The sequence below is a fragment of the Aspergillus niger genome (assembly GCF_000002855.4).
Source record: "Aspergillus niger supercontig An01".
In the NCBI taxonomy this organism is placed as follows: domain Eukaryota; kingdom Fungi; phylum Ascomycota; class Eurotiomycetes; order Eurotiales; family Aspergillaceae; genus Aspergillus; species Aspergillus niger.
Genome location: NT_166518.1, coordinates 1,104,679 through 1,117,769, shown reverse-complemented (window position 1 = coordinate 1,117,769; position 13,091 = coordinate 1,104,679). Strand labels below are relative to the sequence as shown.

The 13,091-nt window shown below is 50.4% G+C and overlaps 5 protein-coding genes across 5 annotated transcripts; 3 read left to right on the top strand and 2 right to left on the bottom strand.

Annotated features, from left to right (window-relative positions):
• Positions 1 to 75: 75 nt before the first annotated feature.
• Positions 76 to 990, bottom strand: An01g04700 (uncharacterized protein; the record flags this gene model as incomplete). The annotated part of the gene is made up of 2 exons (XM_001388860.1): positions 76 to 525; positions 613 to 990. 2 exons carry the CDS (start codon positions 988 to 990, stop codon positions 76 to 78), a joined length of 828 nt encoding a protein of 275 aa, XP_001388897.1.
• Positions 991 to 1,536: 546 nt separating this feature from the next.
• On the bottom strand, positions 1,537 to 2,721 carry An01g04690 (uncharacterized protein; the record flags this gene model as incomplete). The annotated part of the gene is made up of 4 exons (XM_001388859.1): positions 1,537 to 1,660; positions 1,711 to 1,948; positions 2,004 to 2,548; positions 2,621 to 2,721. 4 exons carry the CDS (start codon positions 2,719 to 2,721, stop codon positions 1,537 to 1,539), a joined length of 1,008 nt encoding a protein of 335 aa, XP_001388896.1.
• An 861-nt stretch (positions 2,722 to 3,582) lies between these two features.
• Positions 3,583 to 6,362, top strand: An01g04680 (uncharacterized protein; the record flags this gene model as incomplete). The annotated part of the gene is made up of 4 exons (XM_001388858.1): positions 3,583 to 3,633; positions 3,713 to 4,086; positions 4,158 to 4,389; positions 4,446 to 6,362. 4 exons carry the CDS (start codon positions 3,583 to 3,585, stop codon positions 6,360 to 6,362), a joined length of 2,574 nt encoding a protein of 857 aa, XP_001388895.1.
• A 397-nt stretch (positions 6,363 to 6,759) lies between these two features.
• An01g04670 (uncharacterized protein) lies at positions 6,760 to 8,222 on the top strand (the record flags this gene model as incomplete). Its single annotated transcript, XM_001388857.1, has 4 exons — positions 6,760 to 6,862; positions 6,941 to 7,041; positions 7,119 to 7,246; positions 7,298 to 8,222. 4 exons carry the CDS (start codon positions 6,760 to 6,762, stop codon positions 8,220 to 8,222), a joined length of 1,257 nt encoding a protein of 418 aa, XP_001388894.1.
• A 777-nt stretch (positions 8,223 to 8,999) lies between these two features.
• An01g04660 (hypothetical protein) lies at positions 9,000 to 10,641 on the top strand (the record flags this gene model as incomplete). The annotated part of the gene is made up of 3 exons (XM_001388856.1): positions 9,000 to 9,358; positions 9,665 to 9,740; positions 9,814 to 10,641. The coding sequence occupies 3 exons, from the start codon at positions 9,000 to 9,002 to the stop codon at positions 10,639 to 10,641; spliced, it is 1,263 nt and encodes a 420-aa protein (XP_001388893.1).
• Between the last annotated feature and the right edge of the window lie 2,450 nt (positions 10,642 to 13,091).

Below are 13,091 nucleotides of genomic sequence, written 5' to 3'. Positions count from 1 at the left end.
ACACGAACGCCTCCGATTGCAAACTAAAAGCACAACACAATCACCAATATCAACAAAGAATAAGTAGAAGCCACCCTACTTCTTCCCATCCCCCACATCTTCCATCCCCGTCCTAGTCTTAAACTCCCTCGGACTCTCCCACGCATCCCTATTCTTCTTGAACCCCTTCCACAGCCCCAACCCCCTCGCCTTCGCCCACCACTCCGCACTCCGATACTTCTTCTCCATCACCTCACCCCCAAACTCCGCCCCAACCTTCGCCTCATACACTGTTGCCAACCCCTTCCTCAACATCTCATACCCGACATCGCGCCTGCGAAACGGAACCGGGAAATCCAGCGCCCGCCGCACAAACACCGTCGCCACCACACGCTGATACTGGTCCTGTCGATGCACATATATCCGCACGCGCCGGTTTATCAAGTACCCCGTTAGCCACTCGTGTGCTTCTTTGCCGAAGGGTTGCGCGGGGCGTCCGAAGTGCGCTTGTTCGGGGGCGTCGACACCAGCTATCCGGACATGGATCTATTTAATTTCATTCTGATGTTAGAAATATAGTCTCCGGTAGCATAAACGTAGATGAAAAAAAAAAAAGTGGGGAGGTATACATACAGTCTGATCTCTCAATTCCTTCCGCGTCGTGGGAACCTTCTTCCAGGGTACCCAGCCCCAACCCGCGAGTCTTCCGCCGGGTGTATGATAGATGCGAAAGTTGTCGCCGTCACCGACGCTGGTTACTTTTCCCAGGATGCTGCGGCGACGGTAATATGCGGGCGTGATGTTGACTGCTGTGGGGAACCGGCGGAGGTAGTTCCGGTGCAGGGTGAAGGCGCTGAGGATGCCGGTTGTGAGGACTAGAGTTGGGATGAGGGTGCGGAGTTCGGTGAAGGCGCTCCAGTCGAGTAGGTTCTTGGGGTCATTGTTGTTCGTGGTGGTAGGGTGGTCATTGTTGGAGGCTTGCGTGTTGGAAGCCCATGGCGGCCATCGCATGACGGCTCATGCTAGGACTTTCCGCTCCGTATCTTTCCTTTGGGGTTTGCGCGGTGATGGCGCCGCTTTGGAGGGGAGGGTGCGAGTGGGTGTATAAGATTTCGGAAATTAGTTTGGGGAGAGTTTCTGGGTTCGATGTTTATTCGGGCCGTACGTAGATGAGCTGTTGCCGAGGTGAAAGTTTGGCGGTCAGTGAGCTCCATTTGCCCCGGGGTCGGAGGAGTGGTCTGCATATGGTAGTTATCTACGATTTGAGAATCTCAATTATTGGTTTTACGAGAGTGCGCTGATACCCCTTATGTGATTTTGGGGTACAGCACAGTCAGTTAGTCCCTTGCCGCAGTGCGATGATCCTTTTGATGCTATTGTATGTTCTAGATATCATGCTGTTATTATCTATAGACAACTGCAGTAGTATCTTCGGTCATACCAGAAACTGACAGGACAGGCGAAATCCCACAACCAGTGCGCCGCAGTGAGAATAAAAACAAATTCGTACAATAAAAATGGTAGTTACCGAGCCATAAATCAAAATCAATCAAACGTCTATTTGAGGGTCGCCGGAAGACTGGTCTTCGCTGTCGATGCAGCAGAGTCCGCCAGCTTCTTGAGCTTCTGCTCTCTAATCTTGCGCAGGTATGCGAAAAGAAGAACGAAGATGAGTTCAACCCTGGTCGCTGTCAGCATGTGATTGCGCCCCTTAATCAAGACCAAACATACCTCTCCTTAGTCATCATCAAAAGGCCTTGCACAAGGAGTCCCTTCATGATCTGGGGTCCAATTCCCTTGAATAGGGACAGGAGACCCTCGTTCTGCACAATATAGCGCATAACTTCGCCGAATGTCTTGAAAGGCTTTCCTTCGCGGCTCGGAGGTGGGCGGGACTGGAGGCCGACCTTAGCCACGATCAATGGCTGCGTCGCGATAGTAGCTAGCGCCTTGGAGAGAGCGCCGAGGACTGCAAAAGTCATTGGTTTGGCTCGTAAGATATGGACGGTAATAGGGTTACTTACGGAAAGCCTCCCAAGGCTTCAGACTGTTCTTGCCTGGGAAGATGATATCTTTGAGGCGCTGATAGGCGCCGTATGTGATTGCAGGGTTGACCACCAGGATCAAACTAGCTTTGAGTCCTCTCCATAGACCGGTCCAACCATCTTCACTATCGACAATCTCCTTTCCAGTTTCAATCAAACCCTTCCTCTCGTTTTTGGCTTGTGTCTGCTGCCGTGTGGTGATTACGGCGACGGGAATAGTGAAGATCTGGGCGACCGCGCCCGCCACGGCACCGAGGGAAAGCTCAATGGCAGTTCCAGGAGGTTTAGGGACCTTGTTAGATGCCATATAGAAGGCCCTCACAACGGTGTACCAGTAGAAGTAGGCGAAGTTGGTGGACGCCACACCGATGAGTGAGCCAACGATTCCGGAGTATAGGCCTTCGACTCCTTCCTTTTCGACAATCTTGGTGATCGCATCTAATGTCGATTTATAGTGAACTGTTTCGGAGTTCTCGTCTTTCGCGTCGTTTGTCTTAACTTGTACTTGAAGCTTCGTCTTGACTCTGTGGATTGACGCATGGTTATTAGCATATTCTTTGTTTCCAGTTCTAAAGCGACAACAGGCACTTGCATACAGATCGAGAGGGTAGACCAAAGCGTTCGCTAGAACCGCACCTGTAGCACCTGCAACGGCACTTCCCCAAGGGGAAAGTGCGGGCTTCGACTGGCCTGCCATTATTGTAACGAGATGGTATATTTGGTGGATTGAATGGATGAGGTATTTGGCGTAATGATAATTGCGAGAAGAATATCGACCAGCGTCCCAAACCGTTTATGATACACTTTGACCGAAATTCCAGTATCGGACTTATTACCTGAGAATAATATGGCGGTGCGGAATAATAATTGGCGATATTTCGGAGCGGGGACTCCCAGGAGAGTCTAGCAGCTCAGTGTGTGTGGAATGATCGGAGGGTGACAGGCTGTCTAGACTGTGTGAGGGGACTCTGGCGACCGCAGTGTTCACAGTTTGAAGCGATCACAGACAAAGCGTTGTCGAGTGCCTGGTCAGTGACAGACAAAACCAGAAGCCCGGCAAGCAGCACTATGAGAGCAGGGATACTCCGAACAGGCAAGACAGGCAGATGAACCTCGGCGCAGTGATGGCGCGCATGACGAAACGAGCCTCGGTCCGATGGCCGGCCTGTTGATCGTTATCACTTTGGGTCACCCACAGTTTCCTGCCCACTGCCGACTCTCCCCACCGACACGCGACGCTATCAACTCCATACTATTCTAGTACCACCATTCATCGGTACGCCCGCCACCATTCACGTTGTGCCTGTTCACTGTTGCATTCACGCTGGATCTTCGTGACTAAGCATATAAAGTTCCTTATCTTGGGTTGGCTGGTAGTGCACGTTCCTCTTGTCTATTGCTTGGGTCTGGCGCAATCCTTAACGTTGTGGACCTCGGATGTCATCATCGGAGATACTACGGTCCCCTTCGGCATGATCATCAAGTAGTGTGGTACTGCATCACATCTGATAGGTGCTAGCCGAATCTGTAGTACTTGCAGAGAGGCTGGTTCAGCAGAATGTCTAGACCGAACGCCGCGTCTAAAAAGTTCTTAGTGAACCAAGCCTTGGTAATTATCTCACTCTTTCCTACTTACCACTTGATGTCGATCACCACAATAAAGGTTCTTCGGACTAACCAGTAGCCAGAAAGCCGAACGAGATGCATCTAGTGCTCTTACTCAAGGCCAGGCCCTTGAGTCTGCCATTGACGCCGCTGAAAACTACATGAAGGCGCTGAGTCTGACTACCGAGTCAAAGGATAGACAGGCTCTCGATGCTAAATGTAAAGAATGGCTCACTCGAGCAGAAAGGATCAAACAGGACAAGGACTGGCAGGCGGTTCTCCAAATTCATGAGAAAAGCGGTCTCACGGCGCGTTTCCCCAAATCCACACGTAAACTTACCACCCGAGAAGAGATCATTCTGCTCGAGAGCGCAAAGCTGAACGGCTTTATCTTTCCTCCATGGGAAAATGCGCCGGGCCCCGAGGACTTTGAGAAGGGCGATGAAGGCCTTTTCACGTAAGTGTACTCTAGTCCCTGATGGTGGAGGCTTCGTCAAATGTTGATGTCCAATTGCTGACTGGATCCAGTGACAAGCCAGACCTTCATCTGTCTAAACTGCAAAGGCGCATTCTGGCAGGCTGGGAGCGTCCCTTTGATTTGTTGTCCAAACATGCAAATGGTATCGATGGCCTGAAGTCAAAAATGCCTGTAATGTCGGTCTCGGGCCCCACAGATCTCGTACAAGATATGTTGACCGACTGCTCCGTCGTTGCCAGTCTTTGTGCTGCTACATCAAGGTCCGAGCGTGGTCTAGATAAGGTATGAGAAATATCAACGTGACATTTTTGCAAGACACAAGTGTCTAATAATTGCAGCACCATCTTCCCATAGTCTTCCCCTGTGAATACGGGCAGGTAAATCCAAGAATTTCTCCTTCTGGGAAATACATTTTTCGCTTTTATTTCAATGGATGTTTCAGGAAAGTTGTCATTGATGATCGCTTGCCTGCGTCCAAAACATCAAGATCACTTCATGTTGTCGATCGGAACCATCCTAACTTCCTATGGCCGGCCTTTGTAGAAAAGGCATATCTGAAACTTCGCGGGGGTTATGATTTTCCTGGGAGCAATTCTGGTACAGATCTGTGGGTCTTGACAGGTTGGATTCCCGAGCAGGTTTTCCTTCATCAAGATGATGTGACTGCAGAGCAACTCTGGAGACGGCTATTCAAACGCTTCCGTAATGGCGATGTCCTACTGACGATAGGTACGGGCAAATTAACCGAGAGGGAGCAAAAAGAACTAGGCTTTGCGAGCGAACACGACTACGCTATTTTGGATATGAGAGAACAGAGAGACCGTCGCCAAATGCTTGTAAAGAACCCATGGGCAGGTGATGATGCGATCACCGGAGATATTGCAGACAGTTTCGCACTTGGACACACATCTCACACCCCTGCGTCCTCTTTACCTAGAACATATTGGATGGATTGCGAGAGTGTCCTTCAGAATTTCGAGAATCTGTATCTGAACTGGAACCCGGGAATCTTTCGCTATCGGGAAGATATCCACTTCGCATGGGACCTTTCGACTGCCAGAGGGGTGGCTGGCTGTTTCGCGAAAAATCCTCAGTTTGCTGTCACCTCTGAGGTTGGCGGCAAAGTTTGGCTACTACTTGGGAAGCACTTCAGGTCGATTCATCATGACGAACAAACTCAGGTGCCCCAAGACGATCTGGAACCAGGATTTATTAGTATCTACGTATTCAACGCAAACGGGAAACGAGTGGCATTGAGTGAAGGCGCTCTTCATCGTGGACCATACGTTGACTCGCCAAATACTCTCATGAGACTTGAAATGCCCCCAGGCACGACCTACACTGTCGTTGTGTCCGAGCAGTCATTGCCCGCTGTCAGCCAGAACTTCACATTGTCAGCTCTTTCCGACAACCCTTTACTCTTGGCGCCTGCTCAGAACCGATACGCTTGCCTGACAAAAACTCAGGGATTGTGGATGCCCTCCACGGCAGGAGGAAACGCCGAATCTGCCCGTTACCCTTTCAATCCCCAGTTCCGACTAGAGGTTCATGACGATACAGATATCTCCATCCTGCTGGAACCATCGGAGCCGGAGCTCGCTACGCATGTCAAGTTATTCTGGTCCAATGGAGAGCGTGTGACTAGGGTTCGGAATCGCGATATAATCACCGATAGCGGTGACTACCGGCGTGGCGGGTCTCTTGCGGAAAAAAAGAGACTTGGCGAAGGAGTGTACACTCTCGTCTGTTCAACTTTCGCCCCGGACCAGCTTGGACGATTCACACTCTGGATTTCGTCAGCACTACCGTGCGTCGTTAAGCCGCTTGCGCCGGAGGCAGCTGGGCGACGGGCGGTCATATCAGATATTGGAATCCTGACTCCTGGAAAAGATCGGATGCTGGCTTCCTTGGAGACCAAGCGCTTGACCCGCATTAAACTGATAGGACGGAGCAGACTGTCTACGATCGGGAATCGCGCCGTTGGCCCGTCCCCGATGTTGATGACAGTAGAGCTGGGTCAAGGGCCGTACAAAGAAATACTGGCTACCTCTGAAGATGGAAACCACAGTGATGCGATATCTGGAGTACGAATTGAGGATTTCGATCTGCATCCGGGTCTCGCAGATCAGGGTGGGGCCTGGATAGTCATTGAGAGAATCGGGGGACCTGGGGGACAAGTTGAGGACCACTTTGAAGTTGAAGCTTTGGCCGAGGAGCGGGTGGATATCGGCGAATGGATCGTCGAGGATGCATGATGGATGGTTTTCTATTGCTTGTGGCGGAGGGTGCTTTGTGGGACTGGCATGGGTTAACCGGCGTGGGAAACGGCGTGAAAATACGTGATATCCATCGTTTAGAAACTAGCTACAATTTTCGGTCAGAAATGAATGCCACTTATTATGTAATAAAGGTGATTGAATTGATTCTAAAAGAGAGAATTTTATTTCGAATGGTGGGAGAGAATGTAGTATTTTGTACAACAATGGATCGACCATCCCGATAAAGCCCAAGTCAGGAACGCTAGGCCGACCCGAGGCCAGCTTGGCGCAGTTCCACCTCCAACGTCATCCCCGCCCTGCATTGTGCATCTTTCTCCTGCATCCTAACCGTTGCAGCTCTGACCTCCTGGACGTCCGCGTCCCACCCAACCCTATGGCGAGCAATATCCCCGCTAGCTTGAGATCCGCAGACATTGGGCGATACGCGTTGCGGGCAGCTCAGCTCGAACGCGCGAAGCCCGTTGTTGCCTACTGGTGTAAGTGCTGTTGATTGCGCATGCTGCTGCTCAAACAGAAGCCACATGAACTGACTAACGGTTGCTTCTCAATTACAGGTAACTTCTGGATTGTTAATCAGATTATCGGACGGGGACTGCACACTTCTGACGACGATGTCAAGCAATACACAACGGACCTGGTGGACAAGTTGGAGCAGGTACGTCGGGCGCACGACACCCCCGCTGCGATGGCGCGCAGTCCCTGGAGACTTACACCTCTTCTCTCTGAGTTCAGTTCAAGAGTGAGAATGTCGATAATGATGCGGTAACCGATGCGGTGGCAGCCAATGCCTACGTGGAGCAGTTCGGATTGGAGGTCCTTGGCCGTGCGGAGGCGACTATGAAGGCCAATAAAGTGACCAAGTGGGTTGTTTTCGTGGGAGACTATCCGCACCACCGCTGACCCGTAATTAGACAGACGGCCGACACATTCCAAGCCGCTGCTACGTTTCTCGAATTGTGTCAGATTTGGACCAACCCTCCGGAACCTGAGATCGCCGCGAAGATCAAGTTTTGCAAGTACCATGCCGTGAGGATCATAAAGGCTATCAAGGCGGGAGAGGATCCTAATGCGTCCAACCCGGCACCTACTGAAGAAGATGAACTCGAAAGTGAACTTAGGGGTATGGAGGCAAAGCAGGACGATCCCGAAGTGCAGGCCATCGTGGGATCGTCAGCCGCACCACCTGGGCAGCCTTCTGTTGAAGAGGTCCCTGATGAGTCTACACAACCCTCACAATCACCCCTTAGTCTCCCGCAACCTCCGACCACGTTTGCCGATGCTCCAGCTGCTCACTACGGTGCAGACCCCATGTCTACTTCGAACATGGAGGACGATGCGGAGACAGGCGCACCGCTGAACCTTCCCTCGGCTCCAGAGACTTTCACTTCACCTGCTCCCTCCGTGCCCAACCTCCCAGATACGCCCGCGGATATTGGTGCAAAACCTCCGCAAGCTCGTGCTGACTCGTTCCACTCTTTCCCTCCCCCGTCATCCATTCCGCCTTCGAGCCCGTCGGCAGCATCTCACGATGCAAGCTCGTTCTACACCAGACCGACAAGCGGTGTCGCTCCGCCTCCACCGTTTGTACAGTCTTCCTCTGCGACAGCACCTGTAGTTTCTCGCCCTACTCCTCAAAGTATCCCGTCATCCACACCACCTCCACCTGCACCTGCCGCTTCTAGTTCCAGTGGGGTGAACGCTCAGTCACTTGACGATCAAGCTATAGCTCTTGCTCAGAAGCATGCCCGCTGGGCCGTGTCAGCCTTGACATTCGACGACGTCAACACCGCGATTAAAGAGCTGAAGAATTCACTGCGTTATCTCGGTGCAGAGTGAAATGATGTGAGATGAGTGTCTGGGACTGACGTATTTGAAAGCTGAGAAGCATAGAAAAACCCTAACCTGACTAAGCCATGAATATCAAGACCATATTATGACAAGAGCTCATGCTACATCCAACCTGATAGTGTACAGTAATGATGATGGACCACTTCAAGTCTTTTCAACAATGTAGTTCCTCTTATACGATATCGTATCTTCGTTCCTCACCCATTTCCTGCCTATACTTGACTGTTGCACCTAATAGGTCCTCTGCCCAGCATCTTCAGCGTCTATTGCCATGGTCCGCAAGCCTACGTGTTCCTGGCCTAAGTCAAGAGCTAGTTTAGAGTCGAGTTCGACCTGGCTCAAATGCCCAAACAACCCTGTCTGCAACATGATATTGACTATGATCGTACATTGTTGTGCAACACTATCAAAGAGTCGGTTTTCTAAGCAGGCTGTATTTTCCTGTATTTAGTTCATTCTCCGATTAAATATCTCTCACTCTCACCTCTGCTTTTAAACAAGCACCGAAACACCCCCACATCGCTATAGCGACGAATTTCACTCGTATTCACTTCACCTCTCAGCACTACATACTATATAAACACGGCAAGAGCACGCGTCTTCTTACCTACCTTTGCTCCCTCCGTCCTATCCTCCCCGCGTCTTCTTCTCTTTACTACCTCTACATCCAAAATACACTGACGCCTCATGTTCCGCTCTCTTTCAACTTACCCCTTCAAGTCCTCAAAGCAGAACTCTGCTCCAGACCCAGGCACCAACACCATCATGTCTTCTCCCTCAAGCCCTGCCTGCTCCAGCAGTGGTGCAGAAACTATGAAAGAGCTTCTAGATCGCGGTGAAGTCAAGGCTTCTTGGCGCGATAAGCAGTTTGTTCATTTCCTGGATCTCAAGGAAGAGTACGGCCGAGAGTTCCTTAATCTGGTGAAAGAACACGTTGAGCCTAACAGATTCGAATGGACCGATATCCTCACCTCTGAGAACGAACGACGCGCCTGCGCCAAGGATTTTGTTGCGCAGTACGGTCTGAAGTACTGGGGCACTCCGGCGAATAGAAAGAAATATCTCCAGGAAGAGTCCCTTGCGGATGAGAAGACGCTTTGCACTTATCCCGCTCAGAGTGAAGAGTAGGTTTTTGTCTCCTTTCTTTATCTACTTCCCTTCATTTGTCGTTATTTCTCTTTTTCTTTTCCTCTTGTCAGGGCCGATCCCAAAGTGCGCTTTTACTAGGGACGGAGTGCCTACCTCCTAGCAACACTATCGTGCAAAAGACTAGAATGCTGAGCCATCAGACTCAGTACGCGTATTCACTATACGCTTGCTTCTAGCCCCTTCTACGGGAGGCCCTAGGGCTTGTCAAACTTCTTTCTTTCTCTCTTTTTCTATGATGGATTACACTCCCGGATGATCTGGCTGTGCTAATCATTGCGTAGGATCGTTCGAACGATTGAGATTCTGTTGTTAAGGAAGGCGAAGGGCTACTCCAGACTAAGCCAGGAGAAGGCAAAGGTCTGCTTAATCGTTTCTAGTTCATATTCTGAACGCTTTCCTTCAGTACTAACATGTTTTACGGAACGTTTAGTCAACACAACTGACTAAATCACCCTTTGAAGCCGGGAACACGAGCAAGAGAAAATCTACTCTCAAGGAGACAGACGAAGACACCGACAAGCCCGTGTACAAGACGCGGACCCGCAGTACCCCGAGCGCCATTCGGCCGTTCAAGACTATTGTCTGTGAATCTGAACCCGAGGCTGAATTCCAGAGCAGTGCGGCAAAGAAGACTAAGAAACAGCGCACTTCTCTAGCTAGATGCTACACGGGAACCCCAGAGGTCCAGTTGCCACCCTCGAGAGGGAAGGACGGTATGTCTGCTCCGCATCAGGGCACGTTTGTACACCGTGCTGCTTCTCAATATGCGAAAAATACCAAGTTTCCTGCTACGGAGGGCAGTCAGAGTGTGATAGCTGCTGCTCAGTATGCACAGGATACCAAACTCCTTGCTACGGAGAACAACCACATCGGAACGACTGCTTCTCAGTATTTCAAGGATACTAAGTTTCTTGTCACGGCGAGCAACCAGGTTGGAATGGCCCCAGTGTGGCTGCCATTCACGGATTTCGATCAGGCAACGGAGTTCCTGGAGCACATGGCGAAACAATGCAACGTGATGGAGTGGAGCCCCTCAGAGCAATTGAAGTGGGAATCGATGCCGCCTCAGGTCATCGCAGCGTCGGTCAGGTTTGACTGGTCAGACTTTGAGATCCGCGTGCGTCGAGAGCGTAATGAGGATCTGCTCCTTATGTTGCAAGAGTTGTCCAATGCCTGGCAAGCCGAGGATGAAGGAAAGGAGGGCGCCTCGGGATCGGTCTACAAGATCAAAGTGATGCTTCACATTGGCATTTGCTGATCGTACCCACATGCTTGATATCTGTACCTTTCTTCCATACTGGAGTTGGATTAGTGCATGTCTCCTGTCTTGAAAGAGCAATGTTTACATTTGTACCCGGTTAAAACCCTGATAACTGTTTTACTTAAGAAGGCCTAGAAGACAAAAGACCAAATAGTATGGTAGAGCTAAGCTCTTAGTAACCTAACAGTCCCCAACATCTAGAACTTGAATCCGGAAGCTGGCAAATCCCGTGAAGAGATAGTATCAAATCCCGTAGAGGTATGACTAGTGGCAAATACTCGAAAGTGGAAATGTTAACCATCTTAAAGTACAAGGCTTTCGGCAAAGAAAGAGAAGATTTCCCCGTTGTGGGTACGATTGTGAGATTGACATGATTTGATCCCACCACCCCTACTGATTATAACTTACCCCAGAGTTATGTATTGAAGTCAGTGTCACCAGGTGTATCATGGTATTGGTGGGGATAATTTTTCCGGTAGCACATTGTTGTCACATGTTATTGTCCTCCTTCAGAAAAGCCATAACACGGATAGATATGTGGTGAGGAAAGAGGCCTTAGTCTGGAAGCGGGCAAGCAACCATGTGCATAGCATAATGATGGTGTGGTGGCCAGGTTTGTTTTAGAATTCCAGCTACTCCTTTAGTTGCATGAAGTGCACGGCAGTAGCGTAGGATAGCTAAGTCCAGCACGAACCACGGGCTGACGATCGGCCACGGTCCATGGTACAGCGAAGCATATCGCCTGGGGAAGAAGAAAAAAAAGGAAAAGGTCGGAGAATTAACGGCAGGCTTTTGACGTCAATTCCCTTCCTTCCTTATTTCCCTTTGGCCCAAAATAAGTAAGTATTTGCAAATGCCGAGGCATCTCTGATCCTTTCTGAAGGATTGGGGGGTTTACGTGGACATTGTACACCGACCTCATTGTCGGCAATGACATGTAGAACCATTCGCATCATCTTCAGCATCATTATTGGCGGCGTTGTAGCAGATGCTATGCTAGAATCGAATAGGCCAGCATTGCCGTAGAGCTTGGCTTGTCTCAATTGGGTAGGATATGGGGCGAGCCATGATAACCCCGTCGAGAAAAAAGATCCATTCGCAGACGAAAGCACGAAGCGCATTTGGAATCGCGCGCCGACTAGGCTCTCTCTTGTCCGTAAAACTTGGAATCAAAGTCAATAGCGCCCGCTTTTACATTTCGACCACCGGGCTTGTCACTGCCGGGAATAATCGCCGGCAATGGTGGAAGGAGAGCAGTGCTTAGATGCCTTTCTGGAGGTGACAGTGAGCGGCTTTGGCTTTGACCTTTCCCAACCAACCAGGGTGTGGTTGGAAATAGTCAGATGCCGAAGCTATGCGCAGGAAAGGAACTAACTGCGCGACGCACAATAATATTAATGATCTTGGAACGATTCCCCACCAGCCCTGACTCGTAATATGAGACGCAGATCATTTGATTATTCCCTGTAGGTGATCACACACTTGCCTTCGCGCTGCTTCCTTCTGGCCGTGTCGCGATCACTTTTCGGGCTTTAGGAATGATACGTCCGCCCTGTTGTGGTGGCGAGTGATCGTCTGCTTATTCTGGACCTTTCATGTTCCGAAGGGATTCGCGTCTTTCGAATCTTCCTGCAGTACCTCCTCTCTTTGTTCCTCCACCACCCCCCTACCCTCTAAGCCTCTTAGCCTCTTAGGCCTGCTGCTACCCACTTAAGCGGCGGGACTATGATCGGACGGTGTCCCTGAAGAACGGAAAACGTCCCACAACGCGCGCTTGGCAGGGGAGGAGATGAAGAATTAATTTGTCGGCTCTGGTCGGGTCTCCCGAGGACTCTAAATTTTCCACTACTGTACGAGGGAATAATCAAGCGGGAACATCCACCGTGCTGGCGAAATTTCTAGACGCAGCGCTAGCGGAGTTCGTTCGGCGTACGCTTGGGTTCGTAAGGAAGACTTTCACTTGCGCTTCCGGTCGTCCAGCGTTATCCGCGGTAATTATGTTTTTTAGACTCCGGGAAATCAAGGGTGACAATGATAACGAAGGATGGAGCTTGGTTATAGTAAATGAGGAGTTGAGCCAGAGCTAACGTTGTAATATTGCCATTTGAAGGATAGTGTGTAGGGAGGGGTTACCTGAGGCCGGTTATAGTCAGTTAAGTGCATTCGCCATCTGGCACCCTCGGTGAGTTAGTTCTAAGTTTCTCCTTGAGAGTGGGAGACCATTTTAGCCGTCAGATAAGAGGAAGGGAGGAAGGGTACCAGCAACAAGAGCATCATCGTTTCCGACTTCTGGGGAGTGTCAAAAGAGGGCACCTGTCTCAGCCGGGGACGATAGTGGACAGTGTAGTGCAGCCATGGTCAAGCCATGACAGGTTTAAGGCTATGACTATGATTTGTTAGCTCGTTTCTTTATCTACCTAGCTTGGAGGGAGTGTATGACGAGATTC